Source organism: Perca flavescens, chromosome 19 (assembly GCF_004354835.1).
Source record: "Perca flavescens isolate YP-PL-M2 chromosome 19, PFLA_1.0, whole genome shotgun sequence".
NCBI classification, from domain to species: domain Eukaryota; kingdom Metazoa; phylum Chordata; class Actinopteri; order Perciformes; family Percidae; genus Perca; species Perca flavescens.
Window position 1 is genome coordinate 3,586,996 of NC_041349.1, and position 27,446 is coordinate 3,614,441.

The 27,446-nt window shown below is 43.2% G+C and overlaps 2 protein-coding genes across 3 annotated transcripts; both read left to right on the forward strand.

Moving 5' to 3' along the window:
* The first annotated feature begins 5,231 nt into the window (after window positions 1-5,231).
* LOC114545241 (Fc receptor-like B) lies at window positions 5,232-15,972 on the forward strand. Of its 2 annotated transcripts, none has more exons than XM_028563526.1 (5): window positions 5,232-5,311; window positions 5,624-5,659; window positions 10,116-10,382; window positions 10,462-10,959; window positions 15,844-15,972. In XM_028563526.1, exons 1-4 carry the CDS (start codon window positions 5,281-5,283, stop codon window positions 10,755-10,757), a joined length of 630 nt encoding a protein of 209 aa, XP_028419327.1. In that variant the 5' UTR covers window positions 5,232-5,280; the 3' UTR covers window positions 10,758-10,959; window positions 15,844-15,972. The 2 variants fall into 2 exon arrangements, with proteins under 2 accessions (XP_028419327.1, XP_028419328.1); XM_028563527.1 differs by having other exon boundaries at window positions 5,279-5,311; window positions 5,586-5,659.
* A 4,555-nt stretch (window positions 15,973-20,527) lies between these two features.
* LOC114546117 (Fc receptor-like protein 1) lies at window positions 20,528-27,406 on the forward strand. Its single transcript, XM_028564782.1, has 6 exons — window positions 20,528-20,799; window positions 22,096-22,356; window positions 22,436-22,678; window positions 25,392-25,427; window positions 26,955-27,240; window positions 27,394-27,406. The coding sequence occupies exons 2-6, from the start codon at window positions 22,128-22,130 to the stop codon at window positions 27,404-27,406; spliced, it is 807 nt and encodes a 268-aa protein (XP_028420583.1). The 5' UTR covers window positions 20,528-20,799; window positions 22,096-22,127.
* The last annotated feature ends 40 nt before the right edge of the window (window positions 27,407-27,446 follow it).

A 27,446-nucleotide genomic window follows, 5' to 3' on the forward strand; every position in this document is an offset into this window, starting at 1 on the left:
TCGAAACTTTTCAGGATTCATAAGAGTCCAACCCTGAGGACAAATAAAGGCCGATATTTACTTAAAGTCATAGCGCCCCCTAGTGGCAACAGGAAGTAGGCCTAAAAGTCAAGGTGCTATACTTTAACAAACTCCTCCTAGAGATTTCATCCGATGGACTTCAAACTTGGTCTGTACCATCCCAACACCTTAACGATGAAAAGTTATTAAAAGAAAAACTTTTCGTCAGACGGTGTGGGCGTGGCGGCCATTTTGAGTGTTAAGCGATGAACAAAGAAGTTGTTGTAACTTGAGTGTACGTTGTCGTATCTGCCCGAAATTTCTCATGATTGACAAGGTTCCAGGCCTGAGGACACCTACAGGCCAAAATTGACTTTTGGTCATAGCGCCCCCCGCTGGCCACAGGAAATGCGCCTTATATGACAAACATCATCCAATTTGCATGAAACTCAGAATGTGTGGTCTACATGTTATACTGAGCCGCCCCCTATAATATGACCACGCCCACTTACTCAGGCCACGCCCCCTTTTATAACATTTGAACTGTTTAAGGTAGAGTCTTGTGTGAGGTGTCATTGAACCCAGCAGAGACTTCCTTCTTCATTGGTGATGGTGTGGCCCGCCCCCTATGCTTAAGCCACGCCCCCCTTTATAACTAATTACCCGTTTGATGTAGACCCTTGTGTGAGATATCATTGAATTCAGCAGAGACTTCCTTTTTAATTGGTGATGTTTTTCATTGTTGACGATTTGTGGCGTCTGAGTGCAGCGCAAATGCACGGTCGCAAGGACCGGCGTCCGCTGGTAACACTGACGCGCGCCGAGGCGCGAGGGCCTGTCCATTGCTGCTCGCAGCTTTAATTTTATTTAAAGTTTTATTGCATTTATCTTTATATTGGGTACCTCTGTGCTTTTATTGTCTTATCTATTTATTCTGTTTTATCTTTTTGTGCAGCACTTTGGAAACCTTGTGTTTGTTAAAATCGTGTTATATAAATAAAGTGGATTGGATTGAGACATTTGGGTTTAGGAAATGTGACATGCGGGACCTGATCCCCCGTCTCCTGGGTGAGAGTCCTGTGTTGTTTGACCCATCCACCCCCCCGATCAACCTCCTTATGCAGATTTTCTGGCTTTCATACTACTCACTACCGTAGTCACTCTTGATGCTACGTCATCTTCTCATTGACTTTACTTTGGCATTGTTTGCCAAAGAATCGTGCTGTGATCACGAAAGATGCTTCCCACTGAAATAAATTAGTTTAAAAAACTTGCTGACCACCACGGGAGGAAAAAGAAATGAGATAAACGTGTTCGTGTCCACTAGGGGTGTCAAACTCAAGTTCCCAGAGGGCCACACTGGAAAATAAGTATCACACCAAGGGGTAGACATGTTTAGTTTATTGATAGGCTTTTATTTAATCAAAAAGTAAAATATATTTGACTGTATTATTGCATGTGTCATATAGTCTTCTCACTTACAGTTTGGTCAACATGAAGTCCTAAAGAAGTCAGCAAAAAGTTCCGCAGCCATCATAGAAAAGAAGCGCCCAAAAACGTTGGAAAAAGTGGCAAAAATGTTGGAAAAAGTGAAAAAAACGTTGGAAAAAGTGACAAAAATTTGGAAAAAGTGAGAAAAACGTCAGAAAAAATTACAAAAATGTTGGAAAAAGTTACAAAAACGTCAGAAAAGGTGACAAAAATGTTGGAAAAAGTGACAAAAGCTAGGTGGGCCAAAATGTATTGTGAACCTAAATTGATATGCGGGCCGGTTCATAATCTGCAAGGGGCCAGATTTGGCCCGCGGGCCTTGAGTTTGACACATGTGGTTTACACGAATCAATAGATTAAATTATGAGAACATTTCACAAACTGCCGTGAGACTGGGCTGTAATGTCTCCCCTACAAAGTCAAACTGCCACGTTTCCACTGTCTACAGGATCAGTGTTATATGAGGATTTATTTACTTGTCAGACAAATCTTCAACTGAGCACAGTAGCATGCTGGTTTAAAAAAAAACAAAAAGCCTAATTTCTGTTTACATGATGCATCACATTCATTGAAGTAAATGACCAGTTTTTGTCTGTGTTTTAGTACTCTCATTATACATGAGAGGTTACATTCATCACATAATTTAGGACACAAATATTAGGAACCAAGTTTGGGTTTAAGACTTTCTTCTGAGTCATTTAGTGTTTTCTAAACCCTCCTCCCTCCAGTCTCTCTGACTGTGAGTTCCAGCAGCTCTCAGATGTTTAGAGGACAGTCTGTCTCTCTGAGCTGTGAGGAGGACGACAGCTCTGCTGGATGGACTCTGAGGAGGAACAATAGTTATGAAACCAGAGCTCAGTGTGGAGATTACTGGGGAAGACCTGCTGGTTCTTCCTGTAACATCCGCTACATAGGCCCATGGGAGAGTGGAGTTTACTGGTGTGAGTCCAGAGAGGGAGCAACCAGTAACAGCATCACCATCACTGTCACTGGTAAGATCAGACTGTGGAGTCAGTATTGATGAAGCTGTGTGTGAATGGATGACATGCTGTAGTTTGTCTCTGTGTTGAGGTGGACCAGTGATCCTGCAGAGTCCTGTCCTCCCTGTGATGGAGGGAGAAGACCTCACTCTGACTTGTAGAACAAAGAGGTCCTCCAACCTCCCAGCTGGTTTCTATAAAGATGGCTCCTTCATCAGGACTGAGCCTGCAGGTCACATGACCATCCACCATGTTTCCAGGTCTGATGAAGGCCTCTACAAGTGTCTCATCAGCAGTGTTGGAGAGTCTCCACCCAGCTGGGTCTCTGTCACAGGTGAGGAGGTTACCTTTGATTTCAGGAGTTCATTCATCCAGATATTCACCTGACAGCTGATTCTCTCTACAGGGAAACCAAAGATCATGGCCTCAGACCCCCTCCCTCTTGTGATCAGACTGGTCTGCCACCTGGTGGTGTTCTGTCCGTACTGCATCTCCACTTTCATCATGGTGTCTTTATATCGAGGCAGGACCACAGGTAACTCTCTCAACTCACCTGGTGCTGATGGTTGACAGTTGTCTCTAACAGAACTCTTCAGCTGATCAATTATCTACATTTTCTTTCTAACCTTCTCTGACTGTAGGAAACGGCCTACCTGTTGCCATGGTGATGACCTCGCCCACCCAGGCTGAGGAGGGATTGGATGATGAATATGATGATGTCATCACCGCTGTCACCAGAGAGCATCACTTCTAAACTGATCTGAAAAGAAGCTGAAATCTCCGTAGATCAGAAACAGTTCCCCCAGACGTCTTGATATAATTATGATTTAAACATCTTCAATATGAAATCATTGCTTTAAGTTTGAATTGCTCCTTTACTCCCAGCCACAGCTATCTCTGTAATCCTGAATATTTTATATTATAGCAATAAAGCTTTTTTTTGTAGTTATTCATGAAATTGATCAGCGTTGCTTTCTGTCTTTTACAGAGTTTGTATTTTAGTTCTCAGTTCAGTCAGAGTCTCTAACATCAGCTCCCTATCACTGCTGAGAGTGGGAATGAGATGCTCATTGTAAAACTGTGTCTGGATGAGAGCATCATATCAGTTGAGTCAGACAGCCAGCAGGTGGCAGCACAGCTCCTTCTCTTTCTTTACTCATGCTCAGTTCAGCTCACAGTTCACTCTGTTGGCTCGTCTTTAAATTATCTGTTTTTCATCTTAACTTTTTAATTAATTCAAAACTGAATTACAGAAATCTGAAAAGTATTTGGGTATACGTACAGTTTAGTGTCCCAAATGATGAGGGTCTTATTTCAGACAGGTTAGGGTATTAGGGTTAGAGTATTAGGGTTAGGGTAGCACAGGTGGGTTAGCAGGTTCATAATTAATTAACGACATTGTGTCGGGAATTTGGGATTCTAAATTGCACGTATATCGAGTATTTGAATATTATATTCAAGTAAAATTGGGTAAAAAAATAAAACTTAGGTCAGTAAAAAAGTACAAAATGTTAATGTTTACTGTGTGTTCCGGTGATAAAATAAAGATCATTAACATGTCAACACACACATTACATCTCACCACAGAGTGTCCAAACCAACAGTTGATTCATTTCAGAAACTCTCTGCAGCAGAAAACTCAACAGAGACCAAACTCACACAGTTCTACTACAACGACAACGACAACACGTGGACACATGACCCATACAACAAACATTATTAATTATATTTTTAAGCCACATGGCAACAACACAGAGATATACAAACAATATAAAGTCCACAGCAGCTTCAGACGCACGCACACATAAACACACACAGACACACACACACACACACACACACACACACACACACACTCATCTGTGGCTTGTCTTGTGTGACAAGCCACAGATGAGTGGGCAGGAAACTGGCAAAACTCTGTTCACCAACTGCTCCAAACAGCTCTATTGTAGTCCAGCCTTTACTTCAGAGACCAACGTTATAATGCTCGCCTAGCTGCTAGCATACTCTGCTTCTGACTGGCTAGTAGTCCTTACCTAGCTGCTGTCAGGGCACGCCCTCATACTCTGCTTCTGACTGGTTAGTAGTCCTTACCTAGGTACTGTCAGGGCCCTCATACTCTACTTCTGACTGGCTAGTAGTCCTTACCTAGCTACTGTCAGGACACGCCCTCATACTCTGCTTCTGACTGGTTAGTAGTCCTTACCTAGCTACTGAGCATGTGCGACTCCCAACAAAGATGGAACAGAAGTGAGATGTCTCACTCTGTAGCTAAAACAGAGAGCTCAATACACAGGGTGAAAAGAGGAGCTGCAGCAATGTGCAGTACAACAAGAATATGGTGTGTTTTTTGAAAATTAAACCATGTAAACCTTTTCCGATACAATACAATTATGAACCTGAAAAAGAGCATAATATGAGCCCTTTAAACAACTAGGTTTCCATACACTCGTCTGAACTGAACATATTCGGAGCACATTTAAAAAGGTCCAGTTGCCCCTGAGTTTAACCCTTCCTTGGATAACTATGAGCTGCATGACTGAGAACCTTCACAGACATCAGCGTGTAAATTATTCATATTTCTCATATGAATGTACGGAAATAATCTTCATTAACAATATTTCATGACAATCAACAACAATGTCCATCTCTGTGATTATAAACTAACACAAGAGACCAACTGTCCTATCAACTGCAGGAGGGGAAACCACTGTTGCACCCCCCCCTCCCCTCCACAGAGGAAATGGTGGTTTTAGCTGCTCTGAGTCAAACATTCAAAGTGCTTGATGTCACATCACCAACAGGTACGATGGCACAAACATCTCTGCAATGGCTGATCTGTAAGTACACTCTGTTCTGTCATCATATTGGTAGCTTCATTGTTTAAAACGTTCAGAAAAGGTTGTCACTTAACGCTGACACAACCTTTTAAGAGCAGGAAGTGACAGCAGCTGCAGAGAAACTGTAGTTAAAGGGTTAACGTCAGAGCTGATTGGACGGAGCTGCAGCGTGTTAGAGAAGCAGAATAAACTGGTGTTAAAGCTGGAAGACGCTGAGAGTATTTAGTGTGGACTCCATCTTCTCTGAGCTCACAGTTGTTCTGTCTGTCTGCAGTAAAAGCTCAAACTAACCTGAGGTCCATTTCTCTTCAGTTCTGACCTCACTGCTGAGCAGCACAACAAACCAAGGTCAGTATAAACTCTGAGAACTCTTTATATTAAAGTACACAGGGTTACACATATTCAAACAGGGACGGGTTGACTTTGTCTGACTTCATTAGCTCAATAAAATGTTTTCAATGTTTTATGAGGATTTATTTACCTGTCAGACAGATCTTCAACTGAGCACAGTAACATGCTGTTTTTTTTTGTCTTCTCATTATACATGAGAGGTTACATTCATCACATAATTTAGGACACAAATATTTGGAAACAAGTTTGGGTTTCAGACTTTCTTCTGAGTCATTTATGGTGTTTTTCCATTACATGGTACCTGCTCGACTCGCCTCGACTTTACTCGACGCGCTGTACGTGCCTTTTCCATTGCAGATTTTAGTACCGCCTCAGCGTGGCTGGTCGTCATAGCGACTGCTGTGGGCGTGGCTCGGTAGCGTTGCATTTCCCCCCGTCCCAACTCATTTCCTGGTTCTCCTTCTCCGTAAACAACATGAAATCAAGGAGAGGGTTAACTTCTCCTGCTGCAGATTTCCCACCGTGGTCAGAAAGAACAGGGGAGACACTTTGTTTCTCTCACTATATGACTCTAGAGTCACTACTCGCTGCGGAGCTAATCGCTGTCACTCTCTCACTGATCCCTCGCTCTATCACCCACTCCCCACACACACATGCACACACCAGCGCACAAGTATAAACATCAGGTATATAGCATATGCTACAGAGAAAGCTGGAGGCAGCAAAAAACCACCGCTGGCTAAACTATTTAAAAACGCTGGGTTGATCAGGACACCCTCATCAATGCAGTGATCAGTACCTGTTAGCAGGTACCAGGTACTTTTTTTCGTAATGGAAAATCAAAAAAGGCGAGTAGAGTCGAGTCGAGCAGGTACCATGTAATGGAAAAGAGCCATTTGTGTTTTCTAAACCCTCCTCCCTCCAGTCTCTCTGACTGTGAGTCCCAGCAGCTCTCAGATGTTTAGAGGACAGTCTGTCTCTCTGAGCTGTGAGGAGGACGACAGCTCTGCTGGATGGACTCTGAGGAGGAACACAACCAGAGAAACCAGGACTCAGTGTGGAGATGTACAGGTTAGAGGTAAACCTGGCTGGGGAAGACCTGCTGGTTCTTCCTGTAACATCAGCTACATGGTCCCATGGCACAGTGGAGTTTACTGGTGTGAGTCCAGAGAGGGAGCAACCAGTAACAGCATCACCATCACCTTCACTGGTAAGATCAGACTGTGGAGTCAGTATTGATGAAGCTGTGTGTGAATGGATGACATGCTGTAGTTTGTCTCTGTGTTGAGGTGGACCAGTGATCCTGCAGAGTCCTGTCCTCCCTGTGATGGAGGGAGAAGACCTCACTCTGACCTGTAGAACAAAGAACTCCTCCATCCTCCCAGCTAGTTTCTATAAAGATGGCTCCTTCATCAGGACTGAGCCTGCAGGTCACATGACCATCCACCATGTTTCCAGGTCTGATGAAGGCCTCTACAAGTGCTACATCAGCAGTGTTGGAGAGTCTCCATCCAGCTGGGTCTCTGTCACAGGTGAGGAGGTTACCTTTGATTTCAGGAGTTCATTCATCCAGATATTCACCTGACAGCTGATTCTCTCTACAGAGATACCTAGGACCATGCCCTCCTGTGACAAGCACTATGCCGCCCCCTTACATAACCTCAGACCCGTCCCCCAGCCTTGTGACAACAGCTGCAGAGAAACTGTAGTTAAAGGGTTAACGTCAGAGCTTATTGAACGGAGCTGCAGCGTGTTAGAGAAGCAGAATAAACTGGTGTTAAAGCTGGAAGACGCTGAGAGTATTTAGTGTGGACTCCATCTTCTCTGAGCTCACAGTTGTTCTGTCTGTCTGCAGTAAAAGCTCAAACTAACCTGAGGTCCATTTCTCTTCAGTTCTGACCTCACTGCTGAGCAGCACAACAAACCAAGGTCAGTATCAACTCTGAGAACTCTTTATATTAAAGTACACAGGGTTACACATATTCAAACAGGGACGGGTTGGTCATTAGCTCAATAAAATGTTTTCAAATGAGCATTTTGTTCATTTCCTGAAAAGCAACGAGTTTGAACATACAAGGTTTACGCCCGGCAGAGATGATTTGTTCCCCTTTCTATAGTTAGATGCTTACAACTAATTAACTTAAAGTTTGTGACGTACTAAACCACACAGCTTCCCTTTTCTAAAGTTGTCTCTTCACACTCAAATCCATCACGGCAAAAATGTCCATTGTGTGTCAGTCTATAGAGATGTACAGCTTCTATTCCCATTCAGTGGTAAAATAACAACGTTAGCAAAAGTAGGAATATCCAGCCCAGTCTCTCGGTAGTTCGTGAAATGTTCACCTTATTTAATCTATTCATTTATGTACACACGGACATGTTTACTTTGTTTTTTTTCGTGATTGGTCAGCGTGTTTTTTAAACTAATGTATTTCAATGGGAAGCATCTTTGGTGATCACAGCACGATTCTTTCTGCCAGTCGGCTGCAGCAGAGAAGCTGGATACAGTTTTGATATTATTGGTGTTTTTAGCTCTATAACCACTGTTTTAGCCAGTCCTTCCAGAAAAATGCTTTTTTTGTGATTGTTGCCGGCAAAAATCCTTGATTATGCGGCACGTTTTCTTAAAAAATGCAATGGAATGTGCTATATGATATTTATGCAATTTTATGCGATGAAATTGCGGGAACTTGCAAAAACTGCAGTTTGATGAACAAGAGAAGGAAAAAGTGATTCCCCCCCAACACACTGCTTTTCGATGATGTTCACGTGGCGTAATTACGGCACTTCATAACGTTCCCATGGCAACAGGGGAAAATGGCTGCTATTGTGTACATCCATGGTGTGTAGTAAACGCAACATTTTTCACCTTTCTGCTGAGATACATCATGTGACTTTTTTGCAACAAAAATACGGGAATTCTGAAATCATGCAAGCCCCGCATATTTTGGAAATCGGCAATTTATGCGCCGAAAGTGCGGCGTACCCCCGCCCCACATAAATATGCGGACTTTGGCTGATTATGCATTGAATTATGCGATCGCATGATCACGTTTTTTCTGGAGGGACTGGTTATCTCACGTTTCCATGACACGCGGGACAACAACGACAACAAAAGAAGAACGGGACGGTTGGGTTTAGATAAAGAAGAACGGGACAGTTGGGTTTAGATAAAGAAGAACGGGACAGTTGGGTTTAGGTAAAGAAGAACGGGACAGTTGGGTTTAGATAAAGAAGAACGGGACAGTTGGGTTTAGATAAAGAAGAACGGGACAGTTGGGTTTAGGTAAAGAAGAACGGGACAGTTGGGTTTAGATAAAGAAGAACGGGACAGTTGGGTTTAGGTAAAGAAGAACGGGACAGTTGGGTTTAGATAAAGAAGAACGGGACAGTTGGGTTTAGGTAAAGAAGAACGGGACAGTTGGGTTTAGATAAAGAAGAACGGGACAGTTGGGTTTAGATAAAGAAGAACGGGACAGTTGGGTTTAGATAAAGAAGAACGGGACAGTTGGGTTTAGGTAAAGAAGAACGGGACAGTTGGGTTTAGATAAAGAAGAACGGGACAGTTGGGTTTAGATAAAGAAGAACGGGACAGTTGGGTTTAGATAAAGAAGAACGGGACGGTTGGGTTTAGGTAAAGAAGAACAGGACAGTTGGGTTTAGATAAAGAAGAACGGGACAGTTGGGTTTAGGTAAAGAAGAACGGGACAGTTGGGTTTAGATAAAGAAGAACGGGACAGTTGGGTTTAGATAAAGAAGAACGGGACAGTTGGGTTTAGGAAACGTGACACGCGGGACCTGACCCCCGGTCTCCTGGGTGAGAGTCCTGTGTTGTTGGACCCATCCACCCCCCCGATCAACCTCCTTATGCAGATTTTCTGGCTTTCATACTACTCGCTACCGTAGTCTCTCTTAATGCCACGTCATCTTCTCATTGACTTTACTTTGGCGTTGTTTTCCAAAGAATCGTGCTGTGATCACAAAAGATGCTTCCCACTGAAATAAATTAGTTTAAAAAACTTGCTGACCACCACGGGAGGAAAGAAATGAGATAAACGTGTCCGTGTACACAAATCAATAGATTAAATTACGTGAACATTTCACAAACTGCCGTGAGACTGGGCTGGATTATCTCCCCCTACAAAGTCAAACTGCCACGTTTCCACTGTCTACAGGATCAGTGTTATATGAGGATTTATTTACCTGTCAGACAGATCTTCAACTGAACACAGTAGCATGCTGGTTTAAAAAGAAAAAAAGCCTAATTTCTGTTTACATGATGCATCACATTTGTGGAAGTAAATGACCAGTTTTTGTCTGTGTTTTAGTAGTCTCATTATACATGAGAGGTTACATTCATCACATAATTTAGGACAGAAATATTAGGAAACAAGTTTGGGCTTCAGACTTTCTTCTGAGTCATTTAGTGTTTTCTAAACCCTCCTCCCTCCAGCCTCTCTGACTGTGAGTCCCAGCAGCTCTCAGATGTTTAGAGGACAGTCTGTCTCTCTGAGCTGTGAGGAGGACGACAGCTCTGCTGGATGGACTCTGAGGAGGAACACAAGTGATAAAACCGGGACAGAGTGTGGAGTTGACTGGGGAGGAATATCTGCTGGTTCTTCCTGTAACATCGGCCTCATGGTCCCAGGGGACAGTGGAGTTTACTGGTGTGAGTCCAGAGAGGGAGCAACCAGTAACAGCATCACCATCACTGTCACTGGTAAGATCAGACTGTGGAGTCAGTATTGATGAAGCTGTGTGTGAATGGATGACATGCTGTAGTTTGTCTCTGTGTTGAGGTGGACCAGTGATCCTGCAGAGTCCTGTCCTCCCTGTGATGGAGGGAGAAGACCTCACTCTGACCTGTAGAACAGAGAGGTCCTCCAACCTCCCAGCTGGTTTCTATAAAGATGGCTCCTTCATCAGGACTGAGCCTGCAGGTCACATGACCATCCACCATGTTTCCAGGTCTGATGAAGGCCTCTACAAGTGTCTCATCAGCAGTGTTGGAGAGTCTCCACCCAGCTGGGTCTCTGTCACAGGTGAGGAGGTTACCTTTGATTTCAGGAGTTCATTCATCCAGATATTCACCTGACAGCTGATTCTCTCTATAGAGAAACCAAAGACCACAAGCCCTCCTACGAGCTCTCTGCCGCCCCCTGACACAACCTCAGACCCACCTTCGACGTCAGACCCCCTCCCCCTTGCGATCAGACTGGTCTGCCACCTGGTGGTGTTCTGTCCGTACTGCATCTCCACTTTCATCATGGTGTCTTTATATCGAGGCAGGACCACAGGTAACTCTCTCAACTCACCTGGTGCTGATGGTTGACAGTTGTCTCTAACACAACTCTTCAGCTGATCAATTATTTACATTTTCTTTACAACCTGCTCTTACTGTAGGAAATGGCCTACCTGTTGCCATGGTGATGACCTCGCCCACCCAGGATGAGGAGGGATTGGATGATGAATATGATGATGTCATCACCGCTGTCACCAGAGAGCATCACTTCTAAACTGATCTGAAAAGAAGCTGAAATCTCCGTAGATCAGAAACAGTTCCCCCGGCCGTCTTGATATAATTATGATTTAAACATATTCAATATGAAATCATTGCTTTAAGTTTGAATTGCTCCTTTACTGCCAGCCACAGCTATCTCTGTAATCCTGAATATTTTATATTATAGCAATAAAGCTTTTTTTTCAGTAGTTATTCATGAAATTGATCAGCGTTACTTTCTGTCTTTTACAGAGTTTGTATTTCAGTTCTCAGTTCAGTCAGAGTCTCTAACATCAGCTCCCTATCACTGCTGAGAGTGGGAATGAGATGCTCATTGTAAAAATGTGTTTGGATGAGAGCATCATATCAGTTGAGTCAGACAGCCAGCAGGTGGCAGCACAGCTCCTTCTCTTTCTTTACACATGCTCAGTTCAGCTCACAGTTCACTCTGTTGGCTCGTCTTTAAATGATCTGTTTTTCATCATAACTTTTTAATTAATTCAAAACTGAATTACAGAAATCTGAAAAGTATTTGGGTATACGTACAGTTTAGTGTCCCAAATAACTTTCCAAAAACTGAAACCCAAATGATGAGGGTCTTATTTGAGACAGGCTAGGGTAGCACAGGTAGTGATGGTCAAGTGAAGCTACGCGAACCACTGTCTTTATTTTCTGAGCTCACTAGATGGCTCCCTCTGTTCAAAGAAAAAGGTTAAAGGAATGGCAATTCAGTGTGTTTTCAAACCCTTTGTTGAACAGAGAGCGCCATCTAGTGAGCTCAGAAAGTAAAGACAGTGGTTCGCGAAGCTTCATTTGACCATCACTAAGCACAGGTGGTTTATCAGGTTCATAATTAACGAAAGATATTGTGTCGGGAATTTGGGACACTAAACTGCACGTATACAGAGTAGTTGAGGTGGTGATGGTGCAGTGGATATGACACATGAATTTGGTGCGGAAGACCCAGGTTCGATTCCCACTGCGATACATCAACCAATGTATTGGTGAAGACCTGAGCAAGACACTTAACCCCTAGTTGCTCCAGAGGTGTGTGACATCTGACATGCAAAAATTGTAAGTTGCTTTGGATAAAAAGCGTCAGCTAAATGTAATGTAATTTGAATATTATATTCAAGTAAAATTGGGTAAAAATAAAACTTCGGTCAGACAAATAGTTCAAAACGTTAATGTTTACTGTGTGTTCCGGTGATAAAATAAAGATCATTAACATGTCAACACACACATGACATCTCACCACAGAGTGTCCAAACCAACAGTTGATTCATTTCAGAAACTCTCTGCAGCAGAAAACACAACAGAGACCAAACTCACACAGTTCTACTACAACGACAACGACAACACGTGGACACCGCCACCCATACAACAAACATTATTAATTATATTTTTAAGCCACATGGCAACAACACAGAGATGTACAAACAATATAAAGTCCACAGCAGCTTCAGACGCATGCATACACACACACACACACACACACACACACACACACACACACACACACACACACACACACACACACACACACACTCATCTGTGGCTTGTCTTGTGTGACAAGCCACAGATGAGTGGGCAGGAAACTGGCAAAACACTGTTCACCAACTGCTCCAAACAGCTCTATTGTAGTCCAGCCTTTACTTCAGAGACCAACGTTATAATGCTCGCCTAGCTGCTAGCATACTCTGCTTCTGACTGGCTAGTAGTCCTTACCTAGCTGCTGTCAGGGCCCTCATACTCTGCTTCTGACTGGTTAGTAGTCCTTACCTAGGTACTGTCAGGACACGCCCTCATACTCTACTTCTGACTGGCTAGTAGTCCTTACCTAGGTACTGAGCATGTGCGACTCCCAACAAAGATGGAACAGAAGTGAGATGTCTCACTCTGTAGCTAAAACAGAGAGCTCAACACACAGGGTGAAAAGAGGAGCTGCAGCAATGTGCAGTACAACAAGAATATGGTGTGTTTTTTGAAAATTAAACCATGTAAACCTTTTCCGATACAATACAATTATGAACCTGAAAAAGAGCATAATATGAGCCCTTTAAACAACTAGGTTTCCATACACTCGTCTGAACTGAACATATTCGGAGCACATTTAAAAAGGTCCAGTTGCCCCTGAGTTTAACCCTTCCTTGGATAACTATGACCTGGATGACTGAGAACCTTCACAGACATCGGTGTGTAAATTATTCATATTTCTCATATGAATGTACGGAAATAATCTTCATTAACAATATTTCATGACAATCAACAACAATGTCCATCTCTGTGATTATAAACTAACACAAGAGACCAACTGTCCTATCAACTGCAGGAGGGGAAACCACTGTTGCACCCCCCCCCCCCCCCCCTCCCCCCCTCCACAGAGGAAATGGTGGTTTTAGCTGCTCTGAGTCAAACATTCAAAGTGCTTGATGTCACATCACCAACAGGTACGATGGCACAAACATCTCTGCAATGGCTGATCTGTAAGTACACTCTGTTCTGTCATCATATTGGTAGCTTCATTGTTTAAAACGTTCAGAAAAGGTTGTCACTTAACGCTGACACAACCTTTAAGAGCAGGAAGTGACAGCAGCTGCAGAGAAACTGTAGTTAAAGGGTTAACGTCAGAGCTGATTGGACGGAGCTGCAGCGTGTTAGAGAAGCAGAATAAACTGGTGTTAAAGCTGGAAGACGCTGAGAGTATTTAGTGTGGACTCCATCTTCTCTGAGCTCACAGTTGTTCTGTCTGTCTGCAGTAAAAGCTCAAACTAACCTGAGGTCCATTTCTCTTCAGTTCTGACCTCACTGCTGAGCAGCACAACAAACCAAGGTCAGTATAAACTCTGAGAACTCTTTATATTAAAGTACACAGGGTTACAGATATTCAAACAGGGTCGGGTTGACTTTGTCTGACTTCATTAGCTCAATAAAGTGTTTTCAGTGTTATATGAGGATTTATTTACCTGTCAGACAGATCATCAACTGAGCACAGTAACATGCTGATTTTTTTTTGTCTTCTCATTATACATGAGAGGTTACATTCATCACATAATTTAGGACACAAATATTTGGAAACAAGTTTGGGTTTCAGACTTTCTTCTGAGTCATTTATGGTGTTTTTCCATTACATGGTACCTGCTCGACTCGCCTCGACTTTACTCGACGCGCTGTACGTCACTTTTCCATCGCAGACTTTAGTACCGCCTCAGCGTGGCTGGTCGTCATAGCGACTGCTGTGGGCGTGGCTCGGTAGCGTTGCATTCCCCCCCCCGTCCCAACTCATTTCCTGGTTCTCCTTCTCCGTAAACAACATGAAATCAAGGAGAGGGTTAACTTCTCCTGCTGCAGATTTCCCACCGTGGTCAGAAAGAACAGGGGAGACACTTTGTTTCTCTCACTATATGACTCTAGAGTCACTACTCGCTGCGGAGCTAATCGCTGTCACTCTCTCACTGATCCCTCGCTCTATCACCCACTCCCCACACACACATGCACACACCAGCGCACAAGTATAAACATCAGGTATATAGCATATGCTACAGGGAAAGCTGGAGGCAGCTAAAAACCACCGCTGGCTAAACTATTTAAAAACGCTGGGTTGATCAGGACACCCTCATCAATGCAGTGATCAGTACCTGTTAGCAGGTACCAGGTACTTTTTTTTTCGTAATGGAAAATCAAAAAAAAGGCGGTAGAGTCGAGTCGAGCAGGTACCATGTAATGGAAAAGAGCCATTTGTGTTTTCTAAACCCTCCTCCCTCCAGTCTCTCTGACTGTGAGTCCCAGCAGCTCTCAGATGTTTAGAGGACAGTCTGTCTCTCTGAGCTGTGAGGAGGACGACAGCTCTGCTGGATGGACTCTGAGGAGGAACACAACCAGAGAAACCAGGACTCAGTGTGGAGATGTACAGGTTAGAGGTAAACCTGGCTGGGGAAGACCTGCTGGTTCTTCCTGTAACATCAGCTACATGATCCCATGGCACAGTGGAGTTTACTGGTGTGAGTCCAGAGAGGGAGCAACCAGTAACAGCATCAACATCACCTTCACTGGTAAGATCAGACTGTGGAGTCAGTATTGATGAAGCTGTGTGTGAATGGATGACATGCTGTAGTTTGTCTCTGTGTTGAGGTGGACCAGTGATCCTGCAGAGTCCTGTCCTCCCTGTGATGGAGGGAGAAGACCTCACTCTGACCTGTAGAACAGAGAGGTCCTCCAACCTCCCAGCTGGTTTCTATAAAGATGGCTCCTTCATCAGGACTGAGCCTGCAGGTCACATGACCATCCACAATGTTTCCAGGTCTGATGAAGGCTTCTACAGGTGCAACATCAGCAGTGATGGAGAGTCTCCACCCAGCTGGGTCTCTGTCACAGGTGAGGAGGTTACCTTTGATTTCAGGAGTTCATTCATCCAGATATTCACCTGACAGCTGATTCTCTCTACAGGGAAACCAAAGATCATGGCCTCAGACCCCCTCCCCCTTGCGATCAGACTGGTCTGCCACCTGGTGGTGTTCTGTCCGTACTGCATCTCCACTTTCATCATGGTGTCTTTATATCGAGGCAGGATCACAGGTAACTCTCTCAACTCACCTGGTGCTGATGGTTGACAGTTGTCTCTAACAGAACTCTTCAGCTGATAAATTATCTACATTTTCTTTCTAACCTTCTCTGAATGTAGGAAACGGCCTACCTGTTGCCATGGTGATGACCTCGCCCACCCAGGCTGAGGAGGGATTGGATGATGACTATGAGAATGTCACCGCTGTCACCAGAGAGCATCACTTCTGAACTGAAATTTTCGTAGTAATCTCCGGGCCGTCTTGATATATTTATGATTTAAACATCTTCAATATGAAATCATTGCTTTTTTGAGTTTGAATTGCTCCTTTACTGCCAGCCTCAGCCATCTCTGTAATCCTGAATATTTTATATTATAACAATAAAGCTTTTTTTTTTTTGTAGTTTTTCATGAAATTGATCAGCATTACTTTCTGTCTTTTACAGGGTTTGTATTTCAGTTCTCAGTTCAGTCAGAGTCTCTAACATCAGCTCCCTATCACTGCTGAGAGTGGGAATGAGATGCTCATTGTAAAAATGTGTCTGGATGAGAGCATCATATCAGTTGAGTCAGACAGCCAGCAGGTGGCAGCACAGCTCCTTCTCTTTCTTTACACATGCTCAGTTCAGCTCACAGTTCACTCTGTTGGCTCCGTCTTTGAATTATGTTTTTCATCATAACTTTTTAATTAATTCATCACTGAATTACAGAAATCTGAAAAGCCAAGGTAGATTGACCACGAGCTACGAGGTTGTGAAATAAAAGTTTCTGCTCCTATAAAAGCCACAAGGTATGAAACCAACCTTGTTATTTGCGATCTTCTGGAGAAATACTACACTACCCACAATTCTAAGCAAAACACTGATGTCTCTGATTGGTCAAACTCGCGGTTATCATGGCGATATTTACCGCCCCCGTGAAAGGCTTAAGCGATGTGAAGTATAAAACCGGTAGTTTATGTGTTTATACCTTTGCCTTTTTTGCCGTTAGGTTAAAATGTTATTTTGAGGAAAAGAATTTGAAGAGGAAATGAAACGTACATATGCCAGTGGTGCTGAAAAACGAAAGATATCGTACAACAAAAGAAAAGCTTCATTCAGTCTACCAAAAGTGACCTCTTTCTTTGGTCCAGCATCTGTAACCCTACCAGCAACAGCAGCAGCTGAACCCCCATCACAGGATGCTGGCCTAAATACAGATTATCTGTCTTCAACTCAAACTGCTGGCAGTAATGGTGACCAAACATTGTTAGTAGAACAAGAACATGACGATGAAGTTGCTACCGCTGAGACAGGTGAGGGAGATGCCAGGGAGAAAGCCCCGTTTACAGAGACAGACCCGGGGTGCTGGCCAGAGCATACTGCCGATGACCAACAAACTGATATTGTTAGGAGTGTTCCCGTTCAGATAGAGGAGTTTAACTCCCCACAAAGCCAATCACACCGCCGTTTTACCAAGGACAGATATTTCATGAAGATGAAAAATGGAGAAAAGATACGCAGGTCATGGTTCGTGGACTCAAAGTCATCCGATTCAGTCTTCTGTTTCTGCTGTACCTTATTTGGCAAGCGGACGAGTTGTCTCCCTCACAGAGGTTTCAGAATGTGGGAACGAATCGCTCTCACCCTCCAGGATCATGATAAATCTAATACACACCGTGTCAATATGGACAGCTGGCGCGAGCTGGAGAGGTGCGTAAAAACGCACAGTACCATTGACAATACCTATCAAGAAATGCAAATGTTGAAAATAAGACAGTGGAACAATGTCATGAAAAGGTTAATTGCCATAGTCTGTCACCTGGCAGAATGAAACCTTGCTTTCTGAGGCCACAATTCCAACCTACATGAAACCAACAATGGAAACTTTCTAGGTGTGGTGGAGCTGCTTGCAGAGTTTGACCCAGTGATGAGCGACATGTCAGACGAGCTGAGACAATAGAGATTGCTGACCATTATCTGGGGAAAACTAATGAGCTGATCACTCTTATTGGAGACAAGCAATAATACAAGGAGTAAAACAATCACATTACTACTCTGTGATAATAGACTGCACCCCGGACGCTGCACACGTAGAGCATCTCTCTGTGACATTGCGCTTTGTCAAGTGCCAAATCGGTGCCGGGGCTGCTGTTGGAGAGCATTTCATCGGTTTCCTACCAGTGCTTGACACATCAGGCGCAGGGCTAAGGTGTCTTCTTGAAGCATTTGGAGAAGTTAGGCCTGGATGTTGAAAAATGCAGGGGCCAGGCGTATGATAACGGTAGCAACATGTAGCAGTGTGTAGAAAAGGGTGTTTGATATCAACAAAAAAGCACTGTTCATGCCATGCGCCAGCCACAGTCTAAACCTCGTCACTGTAGATGCTGCGAAGTCAACAGTGGAGTCTGTGAGCTTCTTTGGGCTGCTGCAACGTCTGTACACCATTTTCAGCTCCTCCACACAGAGATGGGAGATTTTCAAGACAAACGTACCACAGATGACTCTAAAGGCCATATCCAACACGTGATGGGAATGCTGCGTGGAAAGTGTTAAAGTGCTGCGCTGTCAGCTTCCTGCTGTCAGCGAAGGTCTTCTCTCACTGGTCGATCATGCAACAAAAAAAGGTACGTACGAGTCGAGTGTGTTATTTAGCTTTGTGATAGACAATCTATGATTTTAGTGTGTTAGGCTACTTATTAGGGTGTTTTTAACCTATTTAAAAACTTAAACCACAGAGTTGCTCCCCCGCGACCCGATACCGGATAAGCGGACGAAGATGGATGGATGGATGGAAAAACTTAAACCAGACCCGTGCCAGGATTATATTGTTTCAGTACAATGGATAGCGGCGATATGGCATTGTAAAGCATCATTATAAATACATTATTGTTATTATCAGGTGACAGTGAGACTGCGTCTGCTGCCAGAGACCTTGAACAGGACATAATGAGCTGGAAATTCCTGCTTACTGTCATCATCTGGTACAATATTCTCCATGAGGTTAATCGTGTCAGCAAGCTGCTCCAGAGCCCACAAGCTGGGATTGATGGGCTACAGTACGAGGGGGGATATGTTCTTAAATTCCTTAAGGAATACAGAGAATGGCCTCTCATCCACCCAGACAGATGCTAGAGACATCACAGAAGAGATGGAGATGCCAATGGTCTTCCCCACTACACAAGGCCGAAAACCCAAACGCCAGTTTCCGTACGAGCCCCAAAATCTGGATCCTTCCTTGACAGTGACACCTGAGGAAAAGTTCAGGAGAGATGTTTTCCTCCCACTAGTGAACTCTGCCATTACAGGCACTAGTGAGCACTAGATGGATGGAGACATTTCATGGTCTGTTTGGTTTCATTGATAGAAGAGAGGAAATGAAAAGGGCCGTGGAAAGTTACACCCTCAAAGGAAGCTGCACAAATGTAGAAAAAACCCTCAGCGATGTGGATGCTGAGGAACTTGTATACGAGATCTCGGCTGCTGTCACTGCCGTGCCAGCAGAAGAAACCACTGGCCTGCAGATTCTGAGCTACATTTACAGAAACAATTTAGTTGAACTGTATCCAAACCTCAGCATTGCTCTCCGACTCATGATGACAGTGGCTGTGACTGTAGCGAGCGGAGAGAGGAGTTTCTCTCGCTTGAAGCTAATAAAAACACACCTGAGGTCAACAATGCTCCAGGAGCAGCTGTCAGCTCTCGCTCAGGTTTCTATTCAGCACGAGGTGACAAAATCTCTGGACAAAGATGAACTTATCAGGGCATTCTCAGCACCCAAACACAGAAGCGTGGATTTCTAAAAAGGGCTCAGGTGAGCTGTCCATGGTGCTGAAAAAACACGGAGCCCATCGTTATTAATGATAAGTTCAGTTCAGTGTCAGTCAGACACTTTTTCTTCTTTGCTTTTGTTAAATAATTAAAGTTGAGGGGATGTTTGAGCTGTTTTTTTTTAAGTCGGCCCAGACAGCTGAAAATATACAGCGCAAAGCAATTAAGCAGAGAAGTTGGCGTCTGTGAAAGGGCGAGGCTTATTCCAATGTAAAACGCTGTATAATTGTATATAGTTATAATCAAATAAATTTGGATTATTTTTATGTTGAGCTGACGTTTGTGAAGCTGCAAGAGCACGTAATCAGCCCTCATACTCTGCTCTCTCTCTGACTTGCTAGTAGTCCTTACCTAGCTACTGAGCATGTGCGACTCCCAACAAAGATGGAACAGAAGTGAGATGTCTCACTCTGTAGCTAAAACAGAGAGCTCAACACACAGGGTGAAAAGAGGAGCTGCAGCAATGTGCAGTACAACAAAAATATGGAGCTTTTTGAAAATCAAACCATGTAAACCTTTTCTGATACAACCTCTAAATACAATTATAAACCTGAAAATGAGCATAATATGAACACTTTAAACAACTAGGTTTCCCTACAGATCAGTCTGAACTGAACATATTCGGAGCATAATTAAAAAAGTCCAGTTGCCCCTGAGTTTAACCCTTCCCTGGATAACTATGACCTGGATGACTGAGAACCTTCACAGACATCAGCGTGTAAATTATTCATATTTCTGCAATGAATGTATAGAAATAATCTTCATTAATAATATTTCATCACAATCAACAATGTTCATCTCTGTGATTATAAACTAACACAAGAGACCAACTGTCCTATCAACTGCAGGAGGGGAAACCACATGGCTGCTGCACCCCCCCCCCCCTCAAAAGAGGAAATGGTGGTTTTAGCTGCTCTGGTTTTAGTACACTCTGTTCTGTCATCACATTGTTACCTTCATTGTTTAATACGTTCAGAAAAGGTTGTCACTTAACGCTGACACAACCTTTAAGAGCAGGAAGTGACAACAGCTGCAGAGAAACTGTAGTTAAAGGGTTAACGTCAGAGCTGATTGGACGGAGCTGCAGCGTGTTAGAGAAGCAGAATAAACTGGTGTTAAAGCTGGAAGACGCTGAGAGTATTTAGTGTGGACTCCATCTTCTCTGAGCTCACAGTTGTTCTGTCTGTCTGCAGTAAAAGCTCAAACTAACCTGAGGTCCATTTCTCTTCAGTTCTGACCTCACTGCTGAGCAGCACAACAAACCAAGGTCAGTATAAACTCTGAGAACACTTTATATTAAAGTACACAGGGTTACACATATTCAAACAGGGACGGGTTGGTCATTAGCTCAATAAAATGTTTTCAAATGAGCATTTTGTTCATTTCCTGAAAAGCAATGAGTTTGAACATACAAGGTTTACGCCCGGCAGAGATGATTTGTTCCCCTTTCTATAGTTAGATGCTTAGAACTAATTTACATCAAGGTTGTGACATACTAAACCACACAGCTTCCCTTTCCTAAAGTTTTCTCTTCCCACTTAAATCCATCACAGCAAAAATGTCCATCGTGTGTCAGTCTATAGAGATGTACAGCTTCTATTCCCATTCAGTGGTAAAATAACAACGTTAGCAAAAGTAGGAATATCCAGCCCAGTCTCTCGGCAGTTCGTGAAATGTTCACCTTATTTAATCTATTAATTTATGTACACACGGACATGTTTATTTAGTTTTATTTCGTGATTGGTCAGCGTGTTTTTTAAACTAATGTATTTCAATGGGAAGCATCTTTGGTGATCACAGCACGATTCTTTCTGCCAGTCGGCTGCAGTAGAGAAGCTGGATACAGATTTGTTATTCTTGGTGTTTTTAGCCCTATAAACGCTGTTTTAGCTTTCGCAGAGTTATAAAACACTGCACAAAAAATCATCGGCTGCCCATGCCCAGCCTGGAAAACATTGCTATCTCCTGCTGCCTTAGGAAAACCAAGGCCATCACCACAGACCCCTCACACCCTGCTTACCCCCTATTTGATCTGTTGCCCTCGGGAGACGCTACAGGTCAATCAAATCTCACACCAGCAGGCTGAACAACAGCTTTTTCCCCTGGGCCATACGGACTGCCAATACTCATGGACACTCACTTTGTCATAAGCGCTCACTCCACACTTTTTTAATAATTACAGACATATTTTTTATCTTTTGGATTTTATGGATATTTATATTTAAATATATACGCAAATAATATATATTTTTATTATGTTAGTAGATACTATTTTAAATGAGAGCATATTGCTATTGTTTCTTGTCCTTGTCTGGACATACAGTATGTTGTTCCTTGTTTTTCTTGTTTGTTTTTATTTTTTTGTGTGGTGCAAGGGTGGCCCTGTGAGAGCACCCTAAATTTCGTTGTACCTTCACAGTGCAATGACAATAAAGGCTATTCTATTCTATACATGAGAGGTTACATTCATCACATAATTTAGGACACAAATATTAGGAAACAAGTTTGGGTTTCAGACTTTCTTCTGAGTCATTCAGTGTTTTCTAAACCCTCCTCCCTCCAGTCTCTCTGACTGTGAGTCCCAGCAGCTCTCAGATGTTTGAAGGACAGCCTGTCTCTCTGAGCTGTGAGGAGGACGACAGCTCTGCTGGATGGACTCTGAGGAGGAACACATCCAGAGAAACCAGAGCTGAGTGTAAAGACTGGGGAATATCTGCTGGTTCTTCTTGTAACATCGACTACATGCTCCCATCGGACAGTGGAGTTTACTGGTGTGAGTCCAGAGAGGGAGCAACCAGTAACAGCATCACCATCACTGTCACTGGTAAGATCAGACTGTGGAGTCAGTATTGATGAAGCTGTGTGTGAATGGATGACATGCTGTAGTTTGTCTCTGTGTTGAGGTGGACCAGTGATCCTGCAGAGTCCTGTCCTCCCTGTGATGGAGGGAGAAGACCTCACTCTGACCTGTAGAACAAAGATGTCCTCCAACCGCTCAGCTGATTTCTATAAAGATGGCTCCTTCATCAGGACTGAGCCTGCAGGTCACATGACCATCCACCATGTTTCCAGGTCTGATGAAGGCCTCTACAAGTGTCTCATCAGCAGTGTTGGAGAGTCTCCACCCAGCTGGGTCTCTGTCACAGGTGAGGAGGTTACCTTTGATTTCAGGAGTTCATTCATCCAGATATTCACCTGACAGCTGATTCTCTCTACAGAGAAAACAAAGACCACAAGCCCCCCTTACACAACCTCAGTGATCAGACTGGTCGTCCACCTGGTGGTGTTCTCTCCGTACTGCATCTCCACTTTCATCATGGTGTCTTTATATCGAGGCAGGACCACAGGTAACTCTCTCAACTCACCTGGTGCTGATGGTTGACAGTTGTCTCTAACAGAATTTTTCAGCTGATCAATTATCTATATTTTATTTCTAACCTGCTCTGAATGTAGGAAACGGCAAACCTGTCTCCATGGTGATGACCTCGCCCACCCAGGCTGAGGAGGGATTGGATGATGAATATGATGATGTCATCACCGCTGTCACCAGAGAGCATCACTTCTGAACTGATCTGAGAAGAAGCTGAAATCTCCGTCTTGATATATTTATGATTTAAACATATTCAATATGAAATCATTGATTTAAGTTTGAATTGCTCCTTTACTGCCAGCCACAGCTATCTCTGTAATCCGGAATATTTTATATTATAACAATAAACTATTTTTATCCCATAGTTTTTCATGAAATTGATCTGTGTTACTTTCTGTAATTTACAGGGTTTGTATTTCAGTTCTCAGTTCAGTCAGAGTCTCTAACATCAGCTCCCTATCACTGCTGAGAGTGGGAATGAGATGCTCATTGTAAAAATGTCTGGATGAGAGCATCATATCAGTTGAGTCAGACAGCCAGCAGGTGGCAGCACAGCTCCTTCTCTTTCTTTACACATGCTCAGTTCAGCTCACAGTTCACTCTGTTGGCTCGTCTTTAAATTATCTGTTTTTCATCATAACTTTTTAATTAATTCCAAACTGAATTACAGAAATCTGAAAAGTATTTGGGTATACGTACAGTTTAGTGTCCCAAATGATGAGGGTCTTATTTCAGACAGGTTAGAGTATTAGGGTTAGGGTAACACAGGTGGGTTAGCAGGTTCATAATTAATTAACGACATTGTGTCGGGAATTTGGGATCCTAAATTGCACGTATATCGAGTATTTGAATATTATATTCTAGTAAAATTGAAAAAAAAAATAAATAAAACTTAGGTCAGTGAAAAAGTACAAAATGTTAATGTTTACTGTGTGTTCCGGTGATAAAATAAAGATCATTAACATGTCAACACACACATGACATCTCACCACAGAGTGTCCAAACCAACAGTTGATTCATTTCAGAAACTCTCTGCAGCAGAAAACTCAACAGAGACCAAACTCACACAGTTCTACTACAACGACAACGACAACACGTGGACACCGTGGCGCATGCAACAAACATTATTAATTATATTTTTAAGCCATATGGCAACAACACAGAGATGTACAAACAATATAAAGTCCACAGCAGCTTCAGACGCACGCATACACACACACACACACACACACACACACACACTCATCTGTGGCTTGTCTTGTGTGACAAGCCACAGATGAGTGGGCAGGAAACTGGCAAAACTCTGTTCACCAACTGCTCCAAACAGCTCTATTGTAGTCCAGCCTTTACTTCAGAGACCAACGTTATAATGCTCGCCTAGATGCTAGCATACTCTGCTTCTGACTGGCTAGTAGTCCTTACCTAGCTGCTGTCAGGGCCCTCATACTCTGCTTCTGACTGGTTAGTAGTCCTTACCTAGGTACTGTCAGGACACGCCCTCATACTCTGCTTCTGACTGGTTAGTAGTCCTTACCTAGCTACTGAGCATGTGTGACTCCCAACAAAGATGGAACAGAAGTGAGATGTCTCACTCCGTAGCTAAAACAGAGAGCTCAACACACAGGGTGAAAAGAGGAGCTGCAGCAATGTGCAGTACAAAAAGAATATGGTGTTTTTTTGAAAATTAAACCATGTAAACCTTTTCTGATACAACCTCTAAATACAATTATGAACCTGAAAATGAGCATAATATGAACAATTTAAACAACTAGGTTTCCCTACAGATCAGTCTGAACTGAACATATTCGGAGCACATTTATAAAAGTCCAGTTGCCCCTGAGTTTAACCCTTCCCTGGATAACTATGACCTGGATGACTGAGAACCTTCACAGACATCAGCGTGTAAATTACTCACATTTCTGGAATGAACGTATGGAAATAATCTTCATTAATAATATTTCATCTCAATTAACAACGTCCATCTTTGTGATTATAAACTAACACAAGAGACCAACTGTCCTATCAACTGCAGGAGGGGAAACCACATGGCTGTTTCACCCCCCCCCCCCACCACAGAGGAAATGGTGGTTTTAGCTGTTCTAATTCAAACATTCAAAGTGCTTGATGTCACATCACCAACAGGTACGATGGGACAAACATCTCTGCAATGGCTGATCTGTAAGTACACTCTGTTCTGTCATCACATTGTTAGCTTCATTGTTTAAAACGTTCAGAAAAGGTTGTCACTTAACACTGACACAACCTTTAAGAGCAGGAAGTGACAACAGCTGCAGAGAAACTGTAGTTAAAGGGTTAACGTCAGAGCTGATTGGACGGAGCTGCAGCGTGTTAGAGAAGCAGAATAAACTGGTGTTAAAGCTGGAAGACGCTGAGAGTATTTAGTGTGGACTCCATCTTCTCTGAGCTCACAGTTGTTCTGTCTGTCTGCAGTAAAAGCTCAAACTAACCTGAGGTCCATTTCTCTTCAGTTCTGACCTCACTGCTGAGCAGCACAACAAACCAAGGTCAGTATAAACTCAGAGAACACTTTATATTAAAGTACACAGGGTTACACATATTCAAACAGGGACGGGTTGGTCATTAGCTCAATAAAAGGTTTTCAAATGAGCATTTTGTTCATTTCCTGAAAAGCAACGAGTTTGAACATACAAGGTTTACGCCCGGCAGAGATGATTTGTTCCCCTTTCTATAGTTAGATTCTTAGAACTTAAAGTTTGTGACGTACTAAACCACACAGCTTCCCTTTTCTAAAGTTGTCTCTTCACACTTAAATCCATCACAGCAAAAATGTCCATCGTGTGTCAGTCTATAGAGATGTACAGCTTCTATTCCCATTCAGTGGTAAAATAACAACGTTAGCAAAAGTAGGAATATCCAGCCCAGTCTCTCGGCAGTTCGTGAAATGTTCACCTTATTTAATCTATTAATTTATGTACACCCGGACATGTTTACTTTGTTTTTTTTCGTGATTGGTCAGCGTGTTTTTTAAACTAATGTATTTCAATGGGAAGCATCTTTGGTGAGCTGGATACAGCTTTGTTATTCTTGGTGTTTTTAGCCCTATAAACGCTGTTTTAGCTTTCGTTTACATGACACGCAGGACAACAATGGGACGGTTGGGTTTAGTAGAGGACCTGACCCCCAGTTGTTTGACCCGTCCAACCCCCCCGATCAACCTCCTTATGCAGATTTTCTGGCGTTTTTTTTATTTTATTTAACCTTTATTTATTCAGGGGAGGTTCACTGAGAGGAAGCCTCTCTTTTGCAGGAACGCCCTGATCACATTCACACAGTTCCACATTCATACTGGAAGCTGCCCAGTACAACCACAGTCTAACTCCACTGGAGCGGTTGGGGGTTAAGGGCCTTGCTCAAGGGCACCTCAGTGGTGGCAATGAGGGAGGGACAAGCTCTGTTCTTTCACTTTCCTCACCCAGATTTTATCCTGTCGGTCTGAGGATTGAACCGACGACCTCCCGGTCACTTCTCTAACCTTTAGGTCATCTTCTCATTGACTTTACTTTGACATTGTTTTCCAAAGAATCGTGCTGTGATCACGAAAGATGCTTCCCACTGAAATAAATTACTTTAAGAAACTTGCTGACCACCACGGGAGGAAAAAGAAATGAGATAAACGTGTCCGTGTACACGAATCAATAGATTAAATTACGTGAACATTTCACAAACTGCCGTGAGACTGGGCTGGATTATCTCCCCCTACAAAGTCAAACTGCCACGTTTCCACTGTCTACAGGATCAGTGTTATATGAGGATTTATTTACCTGTCAGACAGATCTTCAACTGAACACAGTAACATGCTGATTTACAACAAAAAAAGCCTAATTTCTGTTTACATGATGCATCACATTCGTGGAAGTAAATGACCAGTTTTTGTCTGTGTTTTACTACTCTCATTATACATGAGAGGTTACATTAATCACATAATTTAGGACACAAATATTAGGAAACAAGTTTGGGTTTCAGACTTTCTTCTGAGTCATTTAGTGTTTTCTAAAACCTCCTCCCTCCAGCCTCTCTGACTGTGAGTCCCAGCAGCTCTCAGATGTTTAAAGGACAGTCTGTCTCTCTGAGCTGTGAGGAGGACGACAGCTCTGCTGGATGGACTCTGAGGAGGAACACAACCAGAGAAACCAGGACTCAGTGTGGAGATGGCTGGGGAAGACCTGCTGGTTCTTCCTGTAACATCAGCTACATGGTCCCATCCCACAGTGGAGTTTACTGGTGTGAGTCCAGAGAGGGAGCAACCAGTAACAGCATCACCATCACTGTCCCTTGTAAGATCAGACTGTGGAGTCAGTATTGATAAAGCTGTGTGTGAATGGATGACATGCTGTAGTTTGTCTCTGTGTTGAGGTGGACCAGTGATCCTGCAGAGTCCTGTCCTCCCTGTGATGGAGGGAGAAGACCTCACTCTGACCTGTAGAACAAAGATGTCCTCCAACCTCCCAGCTGGTTTCTATAAAGATGGCTCCTTCATCAGGACTGAGCCTGCAGGTCACATG